At 36.0% G+C, this 24,615-nt stretch overlaps 1 protein-coding gene across 5 annotated transcripts in view; it reads right to left on the minus strand.

The window, feature by feature from the left end:
- Positions 1 to 24,615, minus strand: part of ZNF280C (zinc finger protein 280C) — a 74,469-nt gene that overhangs the window by 48,946 nt on the left and 908 nt on the right. For 2 of the 5 annotated variants that reach the window (XM_028522589.2, XM_036017009.1), the window contains exons 2-4: positions 6,028 to 6,073; positions 5,863 to 5,909; positions 641 to 709 (exon numbers count right to left, since the gene is read on the minus strand). Coding sequence is in view for 2 of the 5 variants with exons in the window: in XM_036017011.1 (XP_035872904.1) it covers positions 5,863 to 5,893 (31 nt within the window). In the remaining 3 variants the exon portion in view is untranslated. Of the gene's footprint in view, positions 1 to 603; positions 710 to 5,862; positions 5,910 to 6,027; positions 6,074 to 24,615 lie in introns of those variants that run through there. The other 3 variants (XM_036017011.1, XM_028522588.2, XM_036017010.1) reach the window with 2 other exon arrangements.

A 24,615-nucleotide genomic window follows, 5' to 3' on the forward strand; every position in this document is an offset into this window, starting at 1 on the left:
TTTATTATATTTCCCCCATTACTATTTATCTCCCCATACTCTCTTCCACCTTCACTCACCCCTCTCCTCCTGCAGTCACCACACTGTTTTCCATGTCTGTAAGTCCTTTTTCCTTTTTGCTCAATCCCTCTACCCCTCAAACTTACCCCTCCAGAGCTTGGTGCCTTATTTGTAAATATGGATGCACAACTACTGAGAATCAGAAATATGACTAAAACCTCCAGTGTGAAATACAAAAGCAATAAAACAGAAAGAAAGACTGTTAAAAAGACACAGATAATATACACGGCAGGAGAAAATATCAGAGATGATATAATTAGTGATTTTAGAGAGGTAAGACAAGAATGTTATAACATTCAGAAAACAAAAAAAGTTTATATTAATCTGGCCAAAATTCAGTAAAATATCAAATGCCAAGGTTGAATAAATGTCCCAAAAGTAGAACAAAAATATACATGTAGGAGTGAACAAAATTAGATTTACAGTTGTAAGTATAATACAATAATTAATATATAATAATACAAGAATAAACTCTGTCCTTGGCCGGGGCATCATCCTGTACATCAAAAGGTTGAGGGTTTGATTCCCTGTCAGGGCACATACCTAGGTTTCAGGTTTGATCACTAGTTGGGGCACATACCGGAGGCAGCCGACTGATGTTTCTTTCTCACATCGATGTCTCTCTCTCTTCTTTCCTCTCTTTAAAATCCTCGGGTGAGGATAAAAAAAGAAAAAAAGAATAAACTCTGTTTTGCATACTGACAACTGTAAACCTATTTTTGCCAAGTATACAGATATATATATATATATATATATATATATATATATATATATAGAGAGAGAGAGAGAGAGAGAGAGAGAGAGAGAGAGAGAAGGAAAGAGGGAGGGAGGGAGGGAGGGAGAGAGAGAGAGAATACACGATTGTTAAAAAATCAATTTCAAAATTACAAGTCACCTAATAAAAGTTCCAGAAAAAGAACAAAGAAAAAAAGGGGATGTAATCAAAGTAAAAAAATACAAGAAAAAATCCCAGTTGTAAAGGATATAAATCTCCAGATAGAAAGGGCTCACCAGCACCTAGCACAATAATTAAGAAAAGAAAACACCTACAGTAGAGAGACATATTGTGAAATTTCAGAATGCTGGAGATAAGGGAATAGTGTTACATCTGAGAGTGAGAGTGGAGACAGAGAGAAAGTTAAAATACTGCTTTCAAAAGTCTTACTAAAATAAATTTCAATTTAAAATTCTATACCCAGCCAAGATTTTTGTTAGACATAAGGTACATATTCTTTTATCAACAATGAAGACCGGAAACATCAGACAAAACTTACCTTCCATTCACCCTTTCTTAGAAGGAATCCACCAACATGAGACTTAAGGAAGAAGACTTAGGATGCAGAAAACATGTCATTTAATGTAATAGAAAGAAAAAGGAAAGTCCCAGGACAATAGCCATTCAACAAGTCTAGAAAGCAACCAGACAATGTACAGCAGGAGAACATTACTCTCAGGAGGAATGTCTCCAGGAGAACACACACACACACATACATTATATACTAAATTGTTAAATTGCCTTACAAGTTTTACCATGTAAAAAATTGAGTTAAGAGGCTACAGAAGGGTGTGAAATGCCTTCGCTATAGACCTTAACTAAATTTAGCAAATTTTAAAAAATGAAAAATTTAAATTACTGGATATATTTTTAAAGAGAGAAAAATGTAAATGTATCCATAACATATTAATACCATAGTACTATGCTCATCAGGGAACAATGTTTATTATGGTCATCATAATGGAAACATCAAATATAATTTAACAAAAAATTCAGATATAACTATACTGGGTGATGCTTGGAGGGAGAGGTAAGTGTAAGAAATCTAAAATCTTCATAGTGCTCTACAGGAAAATCATTAGATAATGGCAAAAACTTACGAGTCAAGAGGTTGTGTTATATATATGTGTGTATTAAATTTTTATAAATATGGAAATGATTATTAGAAAAACAGCTAAACTAGTAATAGTGGATGTCTTGAAAAAAAAACATAGGAATATATAGGCTCAAAACAAAGCCATGTTCATGTGAACAATCCTCTCTCTTGCTCTTTCACATCTTCCAAGAAATGGTAGTTATAACTTTCAGATTACATATTTGTCTTTTTAAAATGAGGCATGTATTGTTCTGGTTAAAAAAGTATCGAGGAAGCAACTAAAATTAAAATAATAGCAATAGGAACAGATAAAAATGGTGCTCAATATATGGAATGAGATGTGGACAGGGAACAACTGAACAATAAAAATGAAAACAAAGCAATAATTCCAGGGTTTAGGCTTAGACAAAAATATCTCATTTTTTAGACAATTATCTTTAATTCATCTTTTACATGCAGTAGTTTATAAAGGTAATTTTACTGGATCAAAACAATGTCATTTCTACTTTTAACTCAAAATTAAAAGGTACTAGGTAAATAAAATAATTTGGGGATTGCATACAAAAGAAACACCTTAATAAGTGCATGCTACTTAAAAAAAAAAAAAACTGTAAGTTCCAGCCAAGATGGAGGCATAGGTAGAAACCCTTCACTTCCTCACACAAACAAAGGGAGGATGACAACCAATCTAAGATCAATAAACAACCAGAAGTGGCAGAAAATCACACTGCATGGGACTCCAACAACCAAGGAATTGAAGAAACAATCAAACAGACCAATCAGACCAGTAAAGTGGCAGACAGATAGAAATCATGGCGAGATGACGGACTGACTGTGTGGGCAGGGTTGACTGAACAGGAAACAGACTCAGAGCTGACTGTGGACTACGGTAGGGGTTGCTGTGGTGGCAGAAACTCCCAGTCTCACAGGAGAGAGTTCATTGGAAAGAGGGGGCTAGAGCAGAGCAAGCGAGCTGCATTGTTCCCTCTCTGGTCCCTCCCCCACAGGCAGTGCCACAGCCAGCAAGGAGGGTCACCCTACCCTGGTGAACACCTAAGGTCCCACCCCCTTACAATTTTACAGGTGGCCTGAGACAAAGAAATATGGCCCAAATGAACGAACACAGCAAACCTTCAGAAAGAGATCTAAGTAATGAAGAGATAGCCAACCTATCTGATGGAGAATTTAAAGCCCTGGTAATCAAAATGTTCACAGAACTGATTGGACTTGGTCACAAGATGAAAGAACAAATGAAAGATACCCAAAATGAAATAAAGCAAAACATCCGGCGAACCAAAAGTGACAGGAAGGAAACGAGGACTCAAATCAACGATTTGGAACAAAAGGAAGAAATAAACATCCAACTGGAACACAAGAAACAAGAAGAAATTTGAAGAAACGAGAATTCAAAAAATTAAAGAGAGGCTTAGGAACTTCTGGGACAACTTTAAATGTTCCAACATCTGAATTATAGGGGTGCCAGAAGGAGAACAAGAGCAAGAAATTAAAAACTTATTTGAACAAATAATGAAGGAAAACTTGCCCAACTGGGCAAAACAAACAGACTTCCAGGAAGTCCGGGAAGCCCAGAGAGTCCCAAAGAAGTTGGACCTAAAGAGGAACACACCAAGGCACATCATCATTAAGTTACCCAAGATTAAAGATAAGGAGAGAATCTTGAAAGCTGCATGAGGAAAAGAGAGAGTTACCTACAAAGGAGTTCCCACAAGACTATCAGCTCATTTCTCAAAAGAAACCTTACAGGCAAGAAGGGGCTGGAAAGAAGTATTCAAAGTCATGAAGGGTAAGAACCTGCATCCAAGATTACTCTATCCAGCAAAGCTATCATTTAGAATGGAAGGGCAGACAAAGTGCTTCCCAGATAAGGTCAAGTTAAAGGAGTTCATCATCACCAAGCCCTTATTATATGAAATGTTAAAGGGACTTATCTAAGAAAAAGAAGATAAAAAATATGAACAGTAATATGACAACAAACTCCCAACTATTAACAAATGAACCTAAAAAAAAAAAGAGAAAACGAAAACTAAGCAAACAAACAGAACAAGAACAGAATCAGAGAAATGGACATCACACAGAGGGTTTTCACTGGGGAAGGGGAGAGGAAGAATGGGGGAAAAGGTACAGGGAATAAGAAGCATAATTGGTAGGCATAAAATCGATAGGGAGAGGTTAAGAATGGTATAGAAAACAGAGAAGTCAAATAACTTATATGTACAACCCATGGACATGAACTAAGTGGGGAATGCTGGAGGGTTGGGAGGTATAGGGTAGAGGGGGACAAAGGGGGGTAAATTGGGAAAACTGTAATAGCATTATCAATAAAAGATACTTAAAAATAAATAAAATATAAAATGAGGGGAAAAAACCTTTAATATCATTTTCCCTTCTATATAGGTATGTCAAAATCATTTATTGGCACATTATTTAATGTTTAGTAGTCCACCTACCATTAAATATACAAAAAACTTTCCCACCCTCCCCAATGTAACCAACTTTATGAACCGTTCCTTTTCTTTTCTAAACTATACTTTATATATATATATATATATATATATATATATATATATATATAAAACACATATATATTATACACACACAGTGTATAATGTAAGTAAAATTAAAAATTCACATCATTTGCGTGTTCTGACTACTTAAAAACACCATTCTCATTATGTTGCTTGAAGTACTCATTTGTACTGCTTCTTCCATCTAAAATATCCTTTCTTCTTACTGTAGACTGTCTACATTACTTAAGTATAGTAGAAATAGCATGAACTTGACATTAAATAGAATAGTTCAAATCTTCACTATACTACTTCTAATCATGAGACTCTGGTGAAATTGCTTGGCTGTTTCCTCATTTCTAATATTGGTTTAATGTCAACCTAACTGAAGTGATAAGGTAAATTCAAGAAAATTCATGTAACGTACCTAACTTAATACAGATCTTCAACAAAATATTTATTTCCTGCCTCTTCCCAACTCTTAGTTCAATTTTAACTTACTCAATAACCCATTAGACCTTGTTTTTCTTCCATCTCTTACTACATTAGGAGTCTATTTCATGTAATTCAAGATTTACTATATATAATCTCAAATGCTCACTATTAATGTGTTTGAACTGTATATGTCTAACTCCAAGGTAAGCTCCTTGAGAGTGAAGAGTATATTTTTTCTTCCTTTGTATTTTCTCTTAGACACAGCAGTCTACTGGACATGCAGTAGGCGCTTAATGTATGATAATTTACGAGCTAAGAAACTAGGCAAAGTCAGGCAATACTATCTTTTAAAAATGAGGGAGACCCATATATACTGATAAGTCTTCCTTATTTTTTTTAACTAGGTGCTGCCACTGTCAATATATTTCAAGGTAGATTGTTGAGTAAAAATTATTTAAAGACACATAATAGCATATATAGTATGATTTTATTTAGAAATAATAGAGTTTTTGTCAACGCATAAAAAAGTTTGTGATTATGTATAAAAAGCATTATCTCTGGAGATGAAGAAATATTGGTTTAATGTCAACCTAACTGAAGTGCGAGTTTCTAGTTTACTAACATTTTTATTGTATATTGTTCTTTTTCACTATGAGCATATATTAGTTTAATAAGTGTGTTTACTTATTTTAGCATAGACATTTTTATTGTATTTTTCCATTACCATTTATCCCCCTTATACCTTTCCCCCAGCAATCACCACACTGTTGTCCATGAGTCTTTTTTCACTTTTGATCAATCCCTCCACCCTCTAACCCCCCATTGCCATCAACCTGTTCTCTATCTATGAGTCTGTCTCTATTTCGCTTGTTAAATGTGCTCACCTCTGCCTTTCTCATCTGTTCTCATGAAGCAAGGTTATAAGTACAAAAGTCACACATACTAGCATCACTTTCAGCAGCAATACTTACTTTTTGGTTGAAAAGGTTTATTGTCATCCATCAAGTTGCAGAGTCACCTAAGCACCAACATACAACATCAATCAATTTTATGAGTCACTTTAATACCAAATATTAAAACATTAAACTTGGGATTCAGAAACCTTTGGGTCTGATTTTGATCTCCAGCAAACTTACCATGAGACTCCAGACAAGGTAGCAAGTTAGGTCTCAGCTTTTGGACCTATAAAATAAACATAACTACTATTAGAGTGGATTTGTTAAATTAAGTATATACACACATTTACTCCTTTTCTCTTACAAAAAGCTTACCTTTTGAGTTCGATGTTTTTGATATACATATGCTACTCACTTTCTGTAACTGGTTTATTCCTCAATGAATGCGAACTTAATCAAATGTTGAATGTACAAAGTATTACTTAAAGAAATCTAATGAATTATTAAATTACAAATAATCTTTGAAAGGCATCCTTTTGTAAAAATGAGGAATTACCCTTTAATATGCTTTATTGAATCTAAATTTTGCAATGCTAAGTAACAATAATCTTTAACTGTCACCTATTTTTCACATCAGAAATGTTTTGAACATCAATGATTGATTGGGTTCAATTCCCAGTCAGGGTGTGTATGAGAGGGCAGCTGATCGATGTCCCCCCCCCCTCTTTTTTGTAAAAGAAGTGAAAAATGTCCCTGGATGAGGATTTAATTTTTTTTAATTACTCATTGTCTTCTATGCTCAAGGTAATGTGAAAACTAAGATGAATAAATCATAGCTGTGCCTTCAGAAATTTACAATCTTATGTGTCTATGATTCTTTGGGCTTTTAAAAGGTGGTATATTAGGCTCTGGCAGGTGTAGCTCAGTGGATTGAGCATGGGCCTGTGAACCAAAGGGTCACCAGTTCAATTCTCAATCAGGGCACACGCCTGGGTTGTGGGCCAGGTTCCCAGTAAGGGGTCCATGACAGGCAACCACACATGGATGTTTCTCTCCCTCTCTTTGTCCTTCCCTTCCCCTTTCTCTAAAAATAAATAAAATCTTTAAAAATAAAAAGGTGTTATTTCCTTAAAACAAGAATTTGTGTTCTGAATTCTCATGTACATACTAATTTACACATAAAATAATCACTTAGAAACTATTTCAGTTATAAAACAAGTAAAATATTAGACATCAGAAATCTAAAGTATTAGGATAAGTAGCTAATTGAGTCTTCATATTTATCTTTAATCTTAGACAGCAAAAGTAATCTTCCCCAGTTTTTCCAATTCCAAAATTTTCTAGACTGAATTAGACCAAAGGGAAAAAAACTATTTTAACTCCAGAAAAATCTGCTATAAATGCCTGAATTACTATTACAAGAATCTCTAGTGAATTCAATACATAAGCAAATTTCCATAGTTCTGAGGTTTGACTATTTTCTTGGAAGGTTTTAGTTATTTATTTTTTAGAGAGAGGGGAAGGGAGAAAGAGAGGGAGAGAAACATCAATGTGTGGTTGCCTCTCACACACCCCCTACTAAGGACCGGGCCTGCAACGCAGGCATGTGCCTTGACTGGGAATTTACCCAGCAACCCTTTGGTTCTCAGCCCGACACTCAATCCACTGAGCTACATTAGCCAGGGCTGAGGTTTGACTATTTAAATCTCTAACTCAATTTGATAGTTATCACTTGTCTTGCAACTAGAATTAAGGTAATACATATATATGTTGAGTAGATAAATACCTGATAATTCTTTCTCAGCATTAAGGACCTACTACTGATTCCAAGAATACAGAATTTCATTTTTTTTTAAATCCTCACTTGAAGACATGTCTTTATTGCTTTTAGAGAGAGGAAAGGGGAAGAGTTGGAGCGGGGACAGAGAGAGAGAGAGGAACATTGTTTGGTTGCCTCCTCCGTAAGCACCTTGACCAGGGACTGAAACTAAAACCTAGGAATGTACCCTGACCAGGAACTGAACCTGCAACCGTTTGGGGTACAGGACGATGCTCCAACTGATTGAGCCACCTGGCCAGAGCCAGGATATTTTTTTTTTTAAGTCAGAACTGTACAGCCCATGAGACTCATAAAGAACACTTTTATTAAATGGTCATACAAAATGTCTATTGATAGATATTACCACAAATACCTTAAAATTGGTACTAATGTAAAAACAGTATACATAAACACATCTGGTCTACTGCCTATGATTAACTATGGAGCTAGCTTTTGGGGCCCATAGCAGCCATGAAGGAGCCTCAATTAATACATTTGCAAACATTCTAAAAAGTCAGAAATCCTCAGATGACATTTAGAATCACAACATCAGTCTAAAGCTGTGCTATCCAATAAGGTAATATCACCACAAAAAACTCAAGTCATTACTTCAGAGTTTTGGTGGCAAGGTAAGGAATTCCGTGGGAGATTAATCTGTTTGAGAAATAAAATATTCAGCAAAATGTGCAGTTAGAAACTTGGTGCTCCTATAATAGCAACTCCAAAGGGTCTCTAGGTTATGCAACTCAGAGTTGGCATCAAACTGTAGGAGTAAAGAACTCTCCATTCCAGCTGCTGACTCAGATGCAGATACTATACCCATGTTTAATATGCTGTTCCAATGGGAGAATAATGAATCCCAAGTAACTGACAAACACCTCTTGGAACACACTATTCAGTTTTTGGAGACTGCCTGTATTAATAATTATAATTACTATTTAGATAGTTTCTGTTTTTGGGTTTATATTTTTAAAATTCAACACTTTTAAGAATTCATTGCATAAAAATTTAAAAACATTAATGTATTAAAATAGTTTAAATGGTTAATTGTATTTTATGTGTATTTTACCACAAGAAAATATATTTAAAAATTAACGGATGCCATTTCACATCCACTAGGATGGCTATAATAAAAAAAGATAGAAAATCACAAGTGCTGGCAAGGATATGGAGAAAAGGGACTCCTTTTATACTGTTGCTGGAAATATGAAATTGTGCAGACACTATGTAAAACACTTTGGTAGTTCCTCACAAAGTTAAACATAAAGTTATCGTATGACTCAGCAATTCCACTCTTGGTGAGAAATGAAAACATATGTCCACACAAAAACTTGTGCGCAAATGTTCATAGCAGCATTATTCATAATACCCCATGATTGGAAACAATCCAAATACCTGATTAATGAATGGATAGCCAAATGTGAAATACCTATAGAATTAAAAATATTCATTCATAAAAATGAATGAAGTACTGATACATACTATGATACGGGTGGATCTTGAGAACATTATACTAAGTGAAAGAAGCCAGTCAAAAAAAAACGATGTATTATATTATTTCATGAAATACCCAGGAATAGCCAATTCATAAAGACAGAAAGTAGAATAGAGGTTGCTTAGGGCTGGGAGGGTTGGGGGAAAATGGGGAGTGACTACGTATGGGCATGGGATTTCTTTCGGGGGTGCTGAAAATATTCTAAAATTGATTATCGGTAATTTTTTCACTATGTTGTGAATACATTACAACCAATGAACTGTATACTTCAAATGAGTGAACTGTATGTTATCTCAATAAAGCTGTTAAAATAATAAGCTGGTAGGATATAAGGCTGGGAGTTGTGGAGTCACGATGTGGAGAAAGACTACCTAAGAAAGAAGCTAACGAAGAGAAAAGCAAAACCATAGATTCTGGGTTAGAGAAAAAGAGGGGAGGTAAGGAAGACATTCAAGTTTGATGTTATCATTTAAACACCTGAAGCTAGCTATGCTTGAAGAAAATTAATTACTAAATTTTAAAAGGGAATTTAAATTTAAAAAATTTTTAAATTACTAAATTTTCAATTAAGAGAATTGTTCACTTCTGGTTTCATCTACTTTGAGCAAGGTTTCTGGTACTTGTATTGAAGAGAATACTCTTACCAATGGACTATTAGCCAACATTTTTCAAACTAACAGATCTCTAGGAAAAATAGATATGTTCCAGATGGTGCAAGAGGTCTCTAAAACAATACATTGTTTTGCTATCTAAAAAATTAACATTAGCATAGTCAGGTAACCTGGATGACCACCTTATAACTAAGCTGTCATAATTTCAATACTCATGGTTTTTAAAGTTGAGATATAATAGATGTATAGCATTATATTAGTTCCAGGTATACAACATAATTCAATATATGTATACTGTAAAATAATCACAATAAGTCTAGTTAACACCCATCACACAGTTACAAATTTTTTTCTTGTGATGAGAACTTTAAAATCTACTCTCTTAGCAACTTTCAAACATTCAATAGTCTTATTAGTTATAGTCACCATTGTGTGTATCACATCCCTGGGACTTATTTGTAACTGGAAGTTTGTATCTTTTGACCAAGTTCACCCAACCACCAATCTGTTTTGTATGTCTATGAGTTTACTTGTTTAAGAAATAAAACAGTATTTGCCTTTCTCTGACTTATCTCACTTAGCATAATGCCCTCAAGGCCCATCCATGTAGCTGCAAATAGCAGGATTCCTTTTTTTAATGGCTGAATACTGTTCCACTGTGTGTGTGTATCACATCACATCTCTATTCATTCATCTGTCCATGATGTTTAGGTTGTTTCCACACCTTGGATATTGTAAATAATGCTGCAATAAACATGAAGGTGTAGATATCTTTACAAGTTAGTGTTTTTGTTTACTTCAGATAAATTCCCACAAATGGAATTGCTGGATCCTATCAGTACTCATACTTTGTATTTACTACTGCATTGTCATCAAGTACTATAATATTCATTGCTGCTGTCTATTAATAAAAGATCAGAGGGAGAGAACATCTAAATAATGCATGTGCATAAAATGAAAGGCAAATGGCAATATGGTTAGCTACAGAAATGAAAGTATTGAAAAGGTTCAAATAGAAAAATCTTGCAATTGTTTAGACATATGAAATATAGGTATGAAAAACTCAAAATATGCAGTGACTGTTTCATCAAAATACATTATTCATTCCATGTATTAAAATTGATTTAAATAGTACTGATTTCATAGTTTTAATTACTTTGTTTTTTGGCACATTTAATTAATTTGTTTTTTAGTAAATTTATTAATATGTGTTTACACCATTAAAACTTATGATCTTGGTCTTTCCTTCTTGCCTTTGTGTAAGGCCAAAAGAGAGAGAGGGGTGCTTTGATGGCCTTAAAGCAGACTTGTAGGAATGTCACTAACAGCATGACCTTTGAGAACAAATCCAGCAACCAGAACCTCACCATTTTCCTCAATAAATTTTAAACAACATCATTGGGTACAAAGGTTGTGATTCATTCATTCATTCATTCATTCATTCAGCCAATCTTGATCAGCTGGACCCTGACATGCCTTCTGATGGCAGAATTGGTTGTTTGGCTTTGACCCCTACTTTTTCCAGCAAATTCCCTTTGCATGAAAAGCACCTCCAAAGAGTGTTTTGTTTTACAATTGTGTAGGTACTCTAAGAATATTCTACATTTTAAGTAGGAGGGTGTCTTGTGAAAATGTTTCCCCCCTTGTTTTTGTTTGCTTTTATTTTTGCTTATTTGTTTCTATTTTTTAAATATTGTTATTTTATTACAGTTGCCCCAATTTTACCCCTTTGCCTCCTCCACCCAGCTCACCCTTACCCTACAACTCCCACAGTCAATCCCTACACCATTACAACAGGAATTAATTGATACAGTACTGAAATCCAGGAAACACTGGATTATACCTTTGTTCTGTAGACAATTTCACTGGCATTTAAATAATTCAAACTCTCAAACCAGGTTTTGGGAACAATTCACATGTAATTTAGAAGCAAAACATAGGCTCACCATCCTTCCTTTGTCCAAGAAGTTTTAATATTGTGGGGATTAGATATTTTCTTGAAAGCCTGAATACATGAAGTTCAGGTACACTTTGGAAAAATATTTCTGCAATAACTTTATTATTTTGCCCCCATTTTATTTAGGTTTTCAACTTTTGTCTCTGTTGACCTTCTTTTTTATATATTTTATTGATTATGCTATTGCAGTTGTCCCACTTCCTCCTCCTTTATTCCCCTCTGCCCTGCATCTGCCCTCCCACCTGCATTCCCCCCTCCCCTTAGTTCATGTCCATGGGTTGTACATATAAATTCTTTGGCTTCTCTATTTCCTATACTATTCTTAACATTCCCCTGTCTATTTTGTACCACCATTTATGCTTCATATTCCCTGTACCTTTTCCCCCATTCTTCCCCCACCCCTCCCCACTGATAACCCTCCATGTGATCTCCATTCTGTGATTCTGTTCCTGTTCTAGTTGTTTGCTTAGTTTGTTTTTGTTTTCATTTTATGTTCAGTTGTTGATAGTTGTGAGTTTGTTGTCATTTTACCACTCACATTTTTCTTCATCTTCTTTTTTCTCAGATAAGTCCCTTTATCATTTCATATAATAATGGTTTGGTGATGATAAACTGCTTTAACTTGACCTTATCTAGGAAGCACTTTATCTGCCCTTCCATTCTAAATGATAGCTTTGTTGGATAGGGTCATCTTGCTTTTCATCACTTTGAATACTCCTTTCCAGCCCCTTCTTGCATGCAAGGTTTCTTTTGAGAAATCAGCTGATAGCCTTGCGGGAACTCCTTTGTAAGTAACTATCTCCTTTTCTTTTGCTGCTTTTAAGATTCTCTCCTTATCTTTAATCTTCGGTAATGTAATTATGATGTGCCTTCATGTGTGCTTCCTTGGGTCCAACTTCTTTGGGACTCTCTGAGCTTCCTGGACTTCCTGGAAGTCTATTTCTTTGGCCAGATTGGGGAAGTTCTCCATTATTTTTTCAAATAAGTTTCCGATTTCAGTTCTTCCTCTTTTTCTTCTGGCATGCCTATGATTTGAATGTTGGGATATATAAAGTTGTCCCAGAGGTTCCTAAACCTCTTATATATTTTTTAATTCTTCTTTCTTCATTCTCTTCAGGTGTAATGTTTATTTCTTCCTTCTGTTCCAAATCTTTGATTTGAGTCCTGTTTTTTTCCCCCTTCACTGCTGATTCCTTGCACATTTCTCTTCATTTTACTTTGTATCAACTTCACTTTTTCCTCCATTTTGCGACCATACTCAACCATTTCTGTGAGCATACTGATTACCAGTGTTTTGAACTGTGCATCTGATAGGTTGCCTATCTCTTCATCACTTAGTTCTATTTTTGGAGTTTTCATCTGTTCTTTCATTTGGGCCATTTTTTTTTTGGTCTCTTACAGCTGTTACACTGTAAGGGGTGGAGCCTTAGGTATTTGCCAGGGTGGGGCAACCCACATTGCTGCCTTGTGCTGGTGTATGTGGGGGAGGGGTCCTAGAGGAAACAATGCTCCCTGCTCATCTCTCAGCAGCTTTCAGTCAATTCCCCTGCTTTCCACAAGCAAATCTGGGCCCTTTTGGTGCTGATTCCTGGGTGGGCAGGTGTCTCCAACGAACTCTCCTGAGGCTACGAGTTTCTCCTGTTGCTACCACCACAGGTTTTTACAGCCAGGGGTTTTGAGGTTTATTTCCTCACGCCAGAACTCTGGGTTGTGCTGTTTCTTGGCACTCCCCAGTTGTTCTTCACGGTTATCTGCTTGCAAATGTGGGCTCGCCTAGTCTGCCAGCTGCCGACTTCCCATTTCCAGTCATTGCCTTGTCACAGGTCCTCTCCACCCCTGCGGCCCATCTCTGCCCCTCCTACCAGTATGCATGAATGTTTCTTCTTTAACTCCTTGGTTGTCAGACTTCCATACAGTTTGATTTTCTGGCAGTTCTGGTTATTTTTTGTTTTTAAATTTGTTGTTGTCCGTCTTTTGGTTGTGCAAGGAGGCAAAGTATATCTACATATACTTCCATCTTGGCCAGAAATCAAAAGATATGTCTCTGTTGACTTTCATACTTCATTTATTGGTAGAAAACAGCTAGATGACCAACCCTAAAGATATAAAATTCATTGGTCTAATACTTTGCAATTATTGCCTATATTTTAAAATATTTTTATGTTAGTTTTTGGGATTGGGCACTATAGTAAACCTTATTTTCTGCAAAGTAATTTTTATATCACATTCAGGCTAAGGATTTTATCTATAAGAATATGCTTCATTATAATTCATTTGTAAAAGATAATCAGGAGAAAAAAACTAATGCATAAATGGCCTTTTGAAGCCAAACTATACAGTATTTTATAAAAGTTTCACAAAATATACTATAATGACTAATTTCTAAAATAACCTCAGGATTGTATTATTAGTTAATTCACATCTTATAGGGGTAAATTTTTTTACAGATTTTGTAAATTAATTTTTAGAGAGAGGGGAAGGGGGGGAGAAATATCAACGTGCAGTTGCCTCACATGCGCTCTCCTACTGGGGACCTGGCCTGAAACCCAGGTATGTGTCCTGATTGAGAGCTGAACTGGTGACCCTTTGGTTCTCAGGCCGGCACTCAATTCACTGAGCCACACTAGCTAGGGCTTATAGGGGTAAATTTTATCCACTAGGGAAAATGTCAACTAAAAAACTACAGTATAGGGATGAGAACACTGGACATAGGCTGAATAACTAAGTGGGAATTTGGACTCTATTATTTTCCGGTTGCCAAACCTATAGGATGTTTAATCAATCTCTTTGACCTTAGTTTTCTATCTGTAAAATGAAAACAGTAATATCTACTGAGAAGATGAGAAAACAAAATTCTAGTTCAGATAAAGAACTGTTAATATATTGTCATAAATGAAGTATACAACATCAGTAGTTCTCAAACTTTTTGGTCTAAGGAACTCTTTGCATTCTTAAAACTTAATAAGGACCTCAATGAGCTTTTTGTTTATGTGGATTATATCTATTGTAACTTACCACATTAGAAATTAAAACTTAGATTGGAGAAGATGGTGGAGGAGTGAGGGGAAGTTACACTAACCTTCTCCCAGGATCAATCTGGAAATACAACTAAATGGTGGAGAAATCACCCGGAATAAACAACTAAACAATAGCAGGAGAGAAGCCTTATAACTATATACAGAAGAAACAGCTTTGGCAGAACATGACTGGTAGGCAGTGCAGCGGAGACACGAGAGGACTAGTTGGGCACCTATAGGTGGCAGCTGAAGTGACAGAGGGATATTTATGTGGCCAGTTGGATACACCTGAGAAGTGTGAGGTCTAAACCCTAAGCTAGACTCTCCAGCCTAGAGCACCAGAGCCTGAAAAGTACACAGATATCACCCAGCTGCAAAAAGTAGAGGGGTTTCTCTCTGCCAGAGACATTTGGCTGGAGACTCAAAGAACTCCTTAAAGGGCCAATGCACAGATTTCATTTGCAGCCACTTAACCAGGGCTCCAGCAAAGAAAGAGGCAGAGTGGACTGGAGACACTTGAGGAGAGTCGGGGAACAGGGACTTTGGGGAGAGAACTGAGAGAGCAGCTGCGAGGATCCTGGTGCTGAGTCATCCCCATACTGCAGGAGCCATCTTGCTCAGGCAGACCACTCCCCTCCAAGTGGCAGCAGCCAGAGGGGAAGCAATAGCCTCACCCCCAGGAGGGACTCGGCTCCAACTATGGTGCTTAAGCCTGACTGCTGAGTGCAGAGTGACTAGATTAACAACTGAAGGACTCGGCCACAGAGAGTAGATCCTTGGTAGTCTCAAATAGGCTGCCTAAGGCAAGATGGGGGTCACCATTTGATATCACCAGAGGTGGATCCGGAAAGCAAAAACAGTGGTAAACACTAGATGCTATCAAGAGGAAACCCACCATAGTCTTCTCCATGATTTGCGATATTTTCTTTCCTGCATAGCTTTTAACATTTATTTCTTGTCTTTCAAGTTTGTGCATATTAAGTCACTAGATCTTATATTATAGGTTATTTTAATTCACATATTTTGTTCTTCCCTTCTCTTACCCCATTTACCTCCTTCTTTACTCTCTTTATTTTCATTTTAAATTTTGTTTTCTCTCTTGCTACAATGTGTTTCCATTATGCACTTATTATTTCTACCCTATCCAACCTCTCAAAACCAATTTTCTTGTCAAAGGTCATCTCACATTCTTTTTCCTGCTCTTAAAATACCCCCCCCCTCTCCCCATATTTAGCAATCTTTGCTTGCTGGTTGTAGATAAGGTAGTTGTTGCATTTTTTTTTCCATTTTATCTCTAGAACTTCACTATTTTTGTATTTCAAATCTCAAATTTTACCTTTCCCCTCTCCTACTTTTTTGTCTGAAATTTTACTTTGTCCCTCTCTTATTGCCCCTTTTTCTTTATTGTTACTCTTTCATCTCCAATTTTAATTTTCCCTGTCTTAGCCTGGTTTTCATTCCTCACATTTGCTATTCCCTCTCCCTCTACCATCTCAAAAGCACTTCCCTTTCCTCTAGATATCTCTTAAGCTTTTCTTTATTCATTTCCCCCTGTAATTCTTACCCTACCTGTATTAATTTTAGCTCATTTATTGCTGGTAGTGCTGTGGTGGATCCTTTTCTCCAATTTGGTTCTTATTTTTTATTATTTACTTCCTTTTCCCCCTTTTTGTTTCTATTTTATTTTTTTAAATTACTGTTTAAACCTAGTACTATACACTCCCCTTCTTTTACTCCATTCTGCCTTCATTCCCTTTTTTATTTACCATGTGAATTATACTTACTCCCTTCTCATTGCTCCGATTCCTTACTCTTATTAGTGTTCCTCCCTCTATCCTCTCAAAATCATTTTTCTTTCAGTAGGTCACTTCATATTCGCTCTCTTTTCTTACAATAATCTTGATCTCTTTACACCCTTAATAACACTGGTTCATTTACTGTTGATAGTGGGACTGTGGATGTAAACTGTTTTTGAAGACGTGGCTTTTTGCTGGCAGCATCTGCACAACATTATACAATACGTGGTGGGTGGAGTGACCCTAGTCAACCAGTCGGAGGGAAGTACCCACCAAAGAATGACCCAACAACAATCAAAACCCAATTACATCCACAGAGCCAACATAAATGGGATAAATGGCATCCTGAGAGCATCAAGTTCAGGAGATCATGGAGAATGGACCACTGAATCACACAGGTCTCTACCACAAAAGTTCACACCACAAAGACAGAGAGTTAAAGCAGATAATTTAAGAGGTAGAAGCAAACAAGAAGCAAAAAAGAAGAGTCTACCAAAAAATAGGAAGACAAAGAAACAACCCCGAATAGAAAGGAAAGGAGGAATCCCCAGAAAGAGTGCTAAATGAAACAGAGGCAAGTAAACTATCAGATATTGAGTTCAAAGCAATGGTTATAAGAAAGCTCAATGAGCTAATTGAAAATTACCAAAAACTACAGAGAAGGTACAAGGAACTTACTGTGAACTACATCAGCATGAAACAGGACATAGAAACTATGAAAAAGAGCCAGGAAGAAATGAAGAATACAATTTCTGAATGGAAGGATTCCTTCTACACAGTACAAGGAATCAAAACCAGGCTAGATGAAGCAGAGGATAGATAGAATCAGCGAGCTGGAGGACAAGGTAGAAAACAACTTCCAGAAAGAGCAAAAAGAAAAGGAAAAAAGACTCATAAAAAACAAGAGGAGTTAAGGGAACTGCAGGACAACATGAAACGTAATGATATCCATATAATAGGGACACCAGAAGAAGAAGAGGAGCAAAGGGTAGAAAACCTGTTTGAAAAAGGAATTATGGAAAATTTCCCTAATTTGATGACAGAAAAAAATCACACAAGTCTAGGAAGCACAGAGGGTAGCAATCAAGATGAACTCAAACAGGCCCACTCCACAACACATGTAATTGAAATGGCAAAATTCCAAGACAAAGAGAGAATCTTAAAGGCAGCAAGGGAGAACAGGAAGTAATATACAAGGGAGCCCCGATGAGGCTAGCAGCTGACTTCTCAATGGAAACACTACAGGCCAGAAGGGAATGGCAAGAAATATTCCAGGTAATGAAAAGCAAAGGCCTGCAATTAAGACTACTCTATCCAGAAAGGCTCTCAATTAAAATGGAAGACCAAATAAGGAGGTTCCCAGAGAAAGGAATGGTAAAAGAATTCACCTCCACTAAACCAGCACTGCAAGATATGTTAAAGGAACTGCTTTAAGAAGATGAATAAAAAGAGTGAGAGAGAGAGAGAGGGGCACACATGTAGAAAAAGGAAAAATGGCAATGAGTACGTACCTATCAATAATAGTCTTAAATGTAAATGTATTAAATGCTCCAGTAATAAGACAAAGGGTAGCTGAATGGATAAGAAAACATGACCTGCACATATGCTGACTACAAGAGACCCACCTCAAAACAAAAGACCTACACAGACTGAAAGTGAAGGTTTGGAAACAAATATTCCAAGTTAATGGACAGGGAGAAAAAGCTGGGGCAGTAACACTTATATCAGAAAAAATAGACTGCAAAAGAAAGGTCATAAAAAGAGACACAGGAGGATACTCCATGACACTCAAGGGAAGAAGCCATCGAGAAGACATAAACATTGTAAACATATGTACACCCAACATAGGAGCATCCGAATATAAAAGGAAAATCTCGGAGGATGTCAAGAAAGATACAGACAGCAACACATTTATAGTAGGGGATTTTAACACCCCACGGACAAAAATGGATAGACCTTCCAAACAAAGTATCGACAAGGATAGCGTGGCACTGAACGATGCACTAGATCAAATGGACTTAACTGACATATACAGAACCTGTCACCCTAGAGAAGGAAAATATACATTCTTTTCGAATGCACATGGAATGTGCATGTCTTTCACATTTTGAAAGACAGACCACATGACAGGACACAAAACAAGCCTCAACTAATTCAGGAAAACTGAAATCATACCAAGTATTTTCTCAGACTACAAGGGCTTGAAACTAGAAACCAACCTCAAGGAAAAAAAATCAAAAACATTCAAATTCATGGAGAATGAATAGCATGCTATTAAATAATGAATGGGTTAATAATGAGAACAAGGAAGAAGTGAAAATGTTTCTGGAAACAAATGAAAATGAATACAAAACAGCCCAAATCCTGTGGGACACAGTGAAGGCAGTCCTCGGAGGGAAGTTCACAATGATACAGGCCTACCTAAAAATGATAGAAACATTTCAAACAACCTAACACTATGCCTACAAGAACTCCAGGAAGAACAATGAAGACAGCTCAGAGCAAGTAGAAGGAAGGAAATAACCAAGATCAGAGCAGAATTAAATGACATAGAGACTAAAAAGCACAATTCTAAGAATCAATGAATCCAGGGGCTGGTTCTTTGAAAAGATAAACAAAATAGACAACCCTTTAAGCAGGTTCATCAAGTAAAAAAGAGGACCCAAATAAACACAATCAGAAATGAAACAGGAGAGATTACAACTGATATTACAGAAATACAAAGGATTGAAAGAAATTACTACAAAGAATTATATGCCAAGAAATTTGAAAACCTAGGTGAAATGGACTAATTTCTAGAAAAATATAATCTTCCAAAACTCAATGAAAAAGAAGCAGAAAGCCTGAAGAGACCAATAACAGCAGACAAAATTGAAGCAGTAATCAAAAAACTGGCACATAAAAGCCCTGGGCTGGATGGTTTCACAGGAAAATTCTTACAAAACATTTAAGGAAGAGCTAACCCCTAATCCTTGTCAAACTCCAAAAAATCCAAGAAGCAGGAAGACTCGCAGACTCTTTTTATGAGGCCAGCATCATCCTAATCCCAAAACCAGATAAAGACACAACAAAGAAAGAAACTACAGGCCAATATTGCTGATGAACACAGATGCTAAAATCCTCAACAAAATATTGGCAAGCTGCATCCAGTAATACATTAAAAAGATCATACACCATGATCAAGTCAGATTCTTTCCTGGGATGCAAGGATGGTACAATATTCACAAATCAATAAATAATACATCACATTAAAAAAGGAACGACAAAAATTATATGATCATACCAATAGATGCTGAATCAGCATTTGATAAGGTACAGCACCCATTTATGATAAAAACACTCAGCCAAGCGGGAGTAGAGGGTGCATACCTCAATGTAATGAAGGCCCTATATGAGAAACCTACAGCCAACATCATATCAATGGGCAAAAACTAAAGCATTCCCACTAAGAACAGGAACAAAACAAGGATGTCCACTTTCACCACTTCTATTCAACATAATACTGGAAGTTCTAGCCACAGTGATCAGAAAAGAAAAAGAAATAAAAGACATCCAAACTGGAAAGGAGGAAGGAAGCAAAACTCATTGTTTGCAGATGACATGACAGTATACATATAAAACCCTAGAGACTCCACAAAAAATCCACTCAACCTAGTAAGTGAATTTGTCAGAACAGTGGGATAGAAAGTCAATGTTCAGAAATCATTGGCAGTTTTGTACACCAACAATGAAATATCAGAAACAGAAATCAGGAAAAAATCCCAGTTGATATAGCAACAAGAAAAATAATGTTTCTTTTTTTTAAACCTAGGAATAAACCTAACCACAGAGGTAAAAGACCTGTACTCAGAAAACTATACAACACTGAAGAAAGAAATTAAGGAAGACACAAATAGGGAGCAGTGGGGGTGGGAATGCAGACAACTTTAATTGAACAACAATAAAGTAATGTAAAAAGTTAAGCAGACTGAGAACCAAAGTGTTGCAGGTTTGATTCCCAGACAGGGTACATGCCTGGGTTGCAGGCCATGACCCCCAGCAACCGCATATCGATGTTTCTCTCTCTCTCTCTCCCTCCCTTCCCTCTCTAAAAAATAAATAAATAAAATCTTTAAAAAAATAATGTAAAAAATTTAAAAATAAATTAATTAGTATGTTTTTGTCTTAAAAAAGGGAAGACACAAATAAATGGAAGCATATACCATGTTCATACATTAGAAAAATTAACACCATCAAAATGTCCATACTACCCAAAGCAATTTATACATTCAATGCAACCCCTATTAAAATACCAATGACATATTTCACAGATGTAGAACAAATATTTCAAAAATTTATATGGAATCATAAATGACCTTGTATAGTCTCAGCAATTTTGAGAAAAAACAAAGTAGGAGGGATCACAATACCTAACATCAAATATATTACAAGGCCACCGTTATCAAAACAGTCTGGTACTGGCATAATAACAGACATATAGATATATGTGTAGACATATGTAACACAATTGATTGCCCAGAAATAAGCACATGTTTCTATGGTCAATTAATATTCAACAAAGGGGATAGGGACATAACATGGAGTAAAAAATAGTCTCTTCAACAAATAGTGTTGGGAAATCTCAAGAGCCACATGCAAAACAATGAAATTTGACCACCAACTTACACCATACACAAAAATAAACTCATGGTGGATAAAAGACTTAAATACAAGTTGTGACACCATAAAGTCCTAGAGGAGAACACAGGCAGGAAACTTGCAGATATTCCATGAAGCAGTATTTTCACTGATATGTTCCATAGAGCAAGGGACATAAAGGAAAGAATAAACAAATGGGACTTCATCAAAATAAAAAGCTTCTGCATGGCTAAAGAAAACATCAGCAAAATGAAAAGGGAATCAACCACGTGGGAATATATATTTGCCAATGACACCTTGGACAAGGCTTTGATCTCCAAAATATATAAAGAATTCATACGACTCCACACCAGAAAGACAAACGATCCAATTAAATGAGCAAAGGTCCTTAAGAGACACTTCTCCAAGAAAGACATACCAAGGGCCCAGAGACAAATGAAAGGATGCTCAGCACCACTAGCCATCAGAGAGCTGCAAATTAAAACTCCTTGATGGCTCTGGCTGGTGTGGCTCAGTGGATTGAGCACCGGCCTGTGAACCAAAGAGTTGCTGGTTCGATTCCCAGTCTAGGGCACATGCCTGGGTTGCAGGCCAGGTCCCCAGTTGCGGGCCCATGAGAGGCAACCACAAACTGATGTTTCTTCTCCCTATCTTTCTTCCCCCTTTCTCTATGCCTAAAAATAAATAAATAAAATCTTAAAAAAAGATTTTTAAAAAAGCCTCAATAAGCTACCCCTTCATACCTGTCAGAATGACCGTCATAAACAAATCAGCAATCAACAAATGCTGGCAAGGTTGTGGAGAAAAGGGAACCCTAGTACACTGTTGGTGGGAATGAAGACTGGTGCAGCCACCGTGGGAAACGCTATAAAATTTCCTAAAAAACAAACAAACAAACAAACAAAAAAAACATAAAACAAAAAACAAAAAACAAACTAAAAATGGAACTGCATTTTGACCTGGCAATTCTATTGCTGGGATTATACCCTAAGAATCCTGAAACACCAATTCAAAAGAAGCTATGCACCCCAACGTCCATAGTGGTGTTATCTGTAATACTCAAGTGCTGGAAAAGCCTAAGTGCCCATCAGTAAATGAGTGGATCAAAAAACTGGTATTTTATACAATGGAATACTATGTAGCAGAAAGAAAAAACTCCCACTCTTTATTGATAGCATGGCTGGAAATGGAGATTATGCTAAGTGAAATAAGCCAGGCAGTGAAAGACAAATACCATATGATCTCCCCTATAAGTGGAACCTCATCACCAAACAGACAAGAGAGCAAAATAGAATGAAAGACATGGAAATAAAGAACTGACAGTGACCAGAGGGGAGGGAGGAGGGTTACAATGGGGAAAAAAGGGGAAGGGTCAAGTCAAAGAACAAGTATAAAGGACCCATGGACAAAGACAAAGGGTGGCAGGATTGAATGTGGGAAGTGGGGGTTTGGTAGGGCAGGGGAGAGTAATATGGAAAAATGGGGACAAGTGGAATTGAACAATAATTGTTTAAATCCAAAAAAAAAGAAATTAAAACTTAAAAATTTAATATTTATTTATTTAAAGCACAAATATGCCCAATACATGTTCATATATAGTTTTAATGAAAATACTTTTTTCAAACAAAAAATTTAATGAGAAGTGTGGTACTGGTTTACATTTTTTGCAAATGTCTTTAATATCCGTCTTAATAAAAGACAACTGAATTCTTATGTAAGCTTCTGAAATGTATCTTTTGTTTTTCTAATTATATACAAAGGAGTACACCATGAATAAATCCTCATTAAATATTTAATAAAATTGGTTTCACTATTTTGTGATTCTTATGTAAGTTATTTGTAAAATGACTTAAAACATAAAACATAACATAACAAGTTCCATTGGACCCAGATTGTACATAGTGATGACTATTTTTCCTGACATATCCAGAGTGAATAAAAACACTCCTTAAAAGAAAACTGCTTTGCAGAAAATGAATAAAAAAATCTAGACACACATTTTTTATACCATTACAGAATAAACCAAGTCTTTTTGAGTCATTTAAAATAACCTTACTGAAAACCAAATATTTTTAAATCCTTCTTGACGTAGGAAGACAGAATAGGTAATACATATTTCTGATCTTTTAACTTAGTTTTGAAATAACAAAATATTTTAATATATATTTCCAATATCCTATCTGTCACTAAAACTACGGATTTCTTTTATTTCCAAAAAATTGCTATTCATTTAGGTACTCTCCCTCTCCTATTAGTATAAGAGTGACAGAAATATTTTGGTATGGTTCTTTTAAAAACATTTTATTGTAGTTTTTTTCCATTACTATTTATCCCCCTTATACTCCCCTCCCCCCTGCAATCGGCACACTGTTGTCCATGTCCATGAGTCCTTTTTCCTTGATCCCTCCACTTTGCATGGTTCTAAATGTCCTCTTGAATAAAGAGAACAAATGGGAGAAAAGAAGAGGTACAAAATTATATATATCCTTATCCCCTCATTCACTTCTTTAACTAAAAATGCTGATGCTAAGTAGTAAAACACTGGGCTGAAGAAATTGGATTGGACTAGAAATCAACTGAGGAAAGAAAATATGTTGAAACTGTACTTTAACAACAATTAAAATAAAATTAAAAAAAAAAGAAAATAGGTTGAACAGGGGAAGCTGAAATTTGGAGCCCTTCAACATGAAAACTTTTTTTCAATGTGTTATTCTTCAACTTTTCAACATGCTTGGAAATAATAATAGTTTAAATACTAAAAAGGTGAAGAGATGTAAAATATTAAAAATAAAAATATAAAGGAAAGGGAATTGGAAAATATTTCTTCTGTTTTTAGGGGGTGAGCATCCTTTTTTATTCTCCTTAACCACCTCAGTCCCGTGAAAAGTGTGGCATAATACAGTAAATTGAACATTGGCTGAAGACTTAGAAGATCTAGGTTTAAGAACAGGTCCTATCAATTCCTACCATTTAAGACTTCGGTAAAATCTCCTTGAGGATGTTCCCTCACCTTCCACACAGTTCTATCAGTACCCCACAGCCCACCTCAGAATGGGTAATAATCAATGAAACATACAAATGTAAAATACAATTATAGTGGAATTCGTACCAATGTTAAAACATCAAGAGCATACAGCCATAACTTAATAAAACAAACCAGTGCCTTCATAGGCTCTGAAAATTTATCCTTAAGGAGGCGGTTAGAGTTTTCATGGTAACCCCCCAAGCAGGACACCTCATGAATGCAAAGAGGAGACTTTTGTTGTTTAAAACTCTATTTCTTGGTTCTAATTTTATATTTAACGGCACTAGAAGACATTAAAATTCACAGACCAAAACTGAAAACAAAAGGTAAAATTTAAGTCCACATATTTAAAAAAAAACCAACTAAAAAATCTTTGCAAACAAAGAGAATCCCTTGGATGAAGATCTCCCGTGCTTCCAGAAGCTGGTACAGTTGACATTTTATTCTGATTTCTCCTTAATAAAAAGCAC

Source organism: Phyllostomus discolor, chromosome X, assembly GCF_004126475.2.
Source record: "Phyllostomus discolor isolate MPI-MPIP mPhyDis1 chromosome X, mPhyDis1.pri.v3, whole genome shotgun sequence".
NCBI classification, from domain to species: Eukaryota; Metazoa; Chordata; class Mammalia; order Chiroptera; family Phyllostomidae; genus Phyllostomus; species Phyllostomus discolor.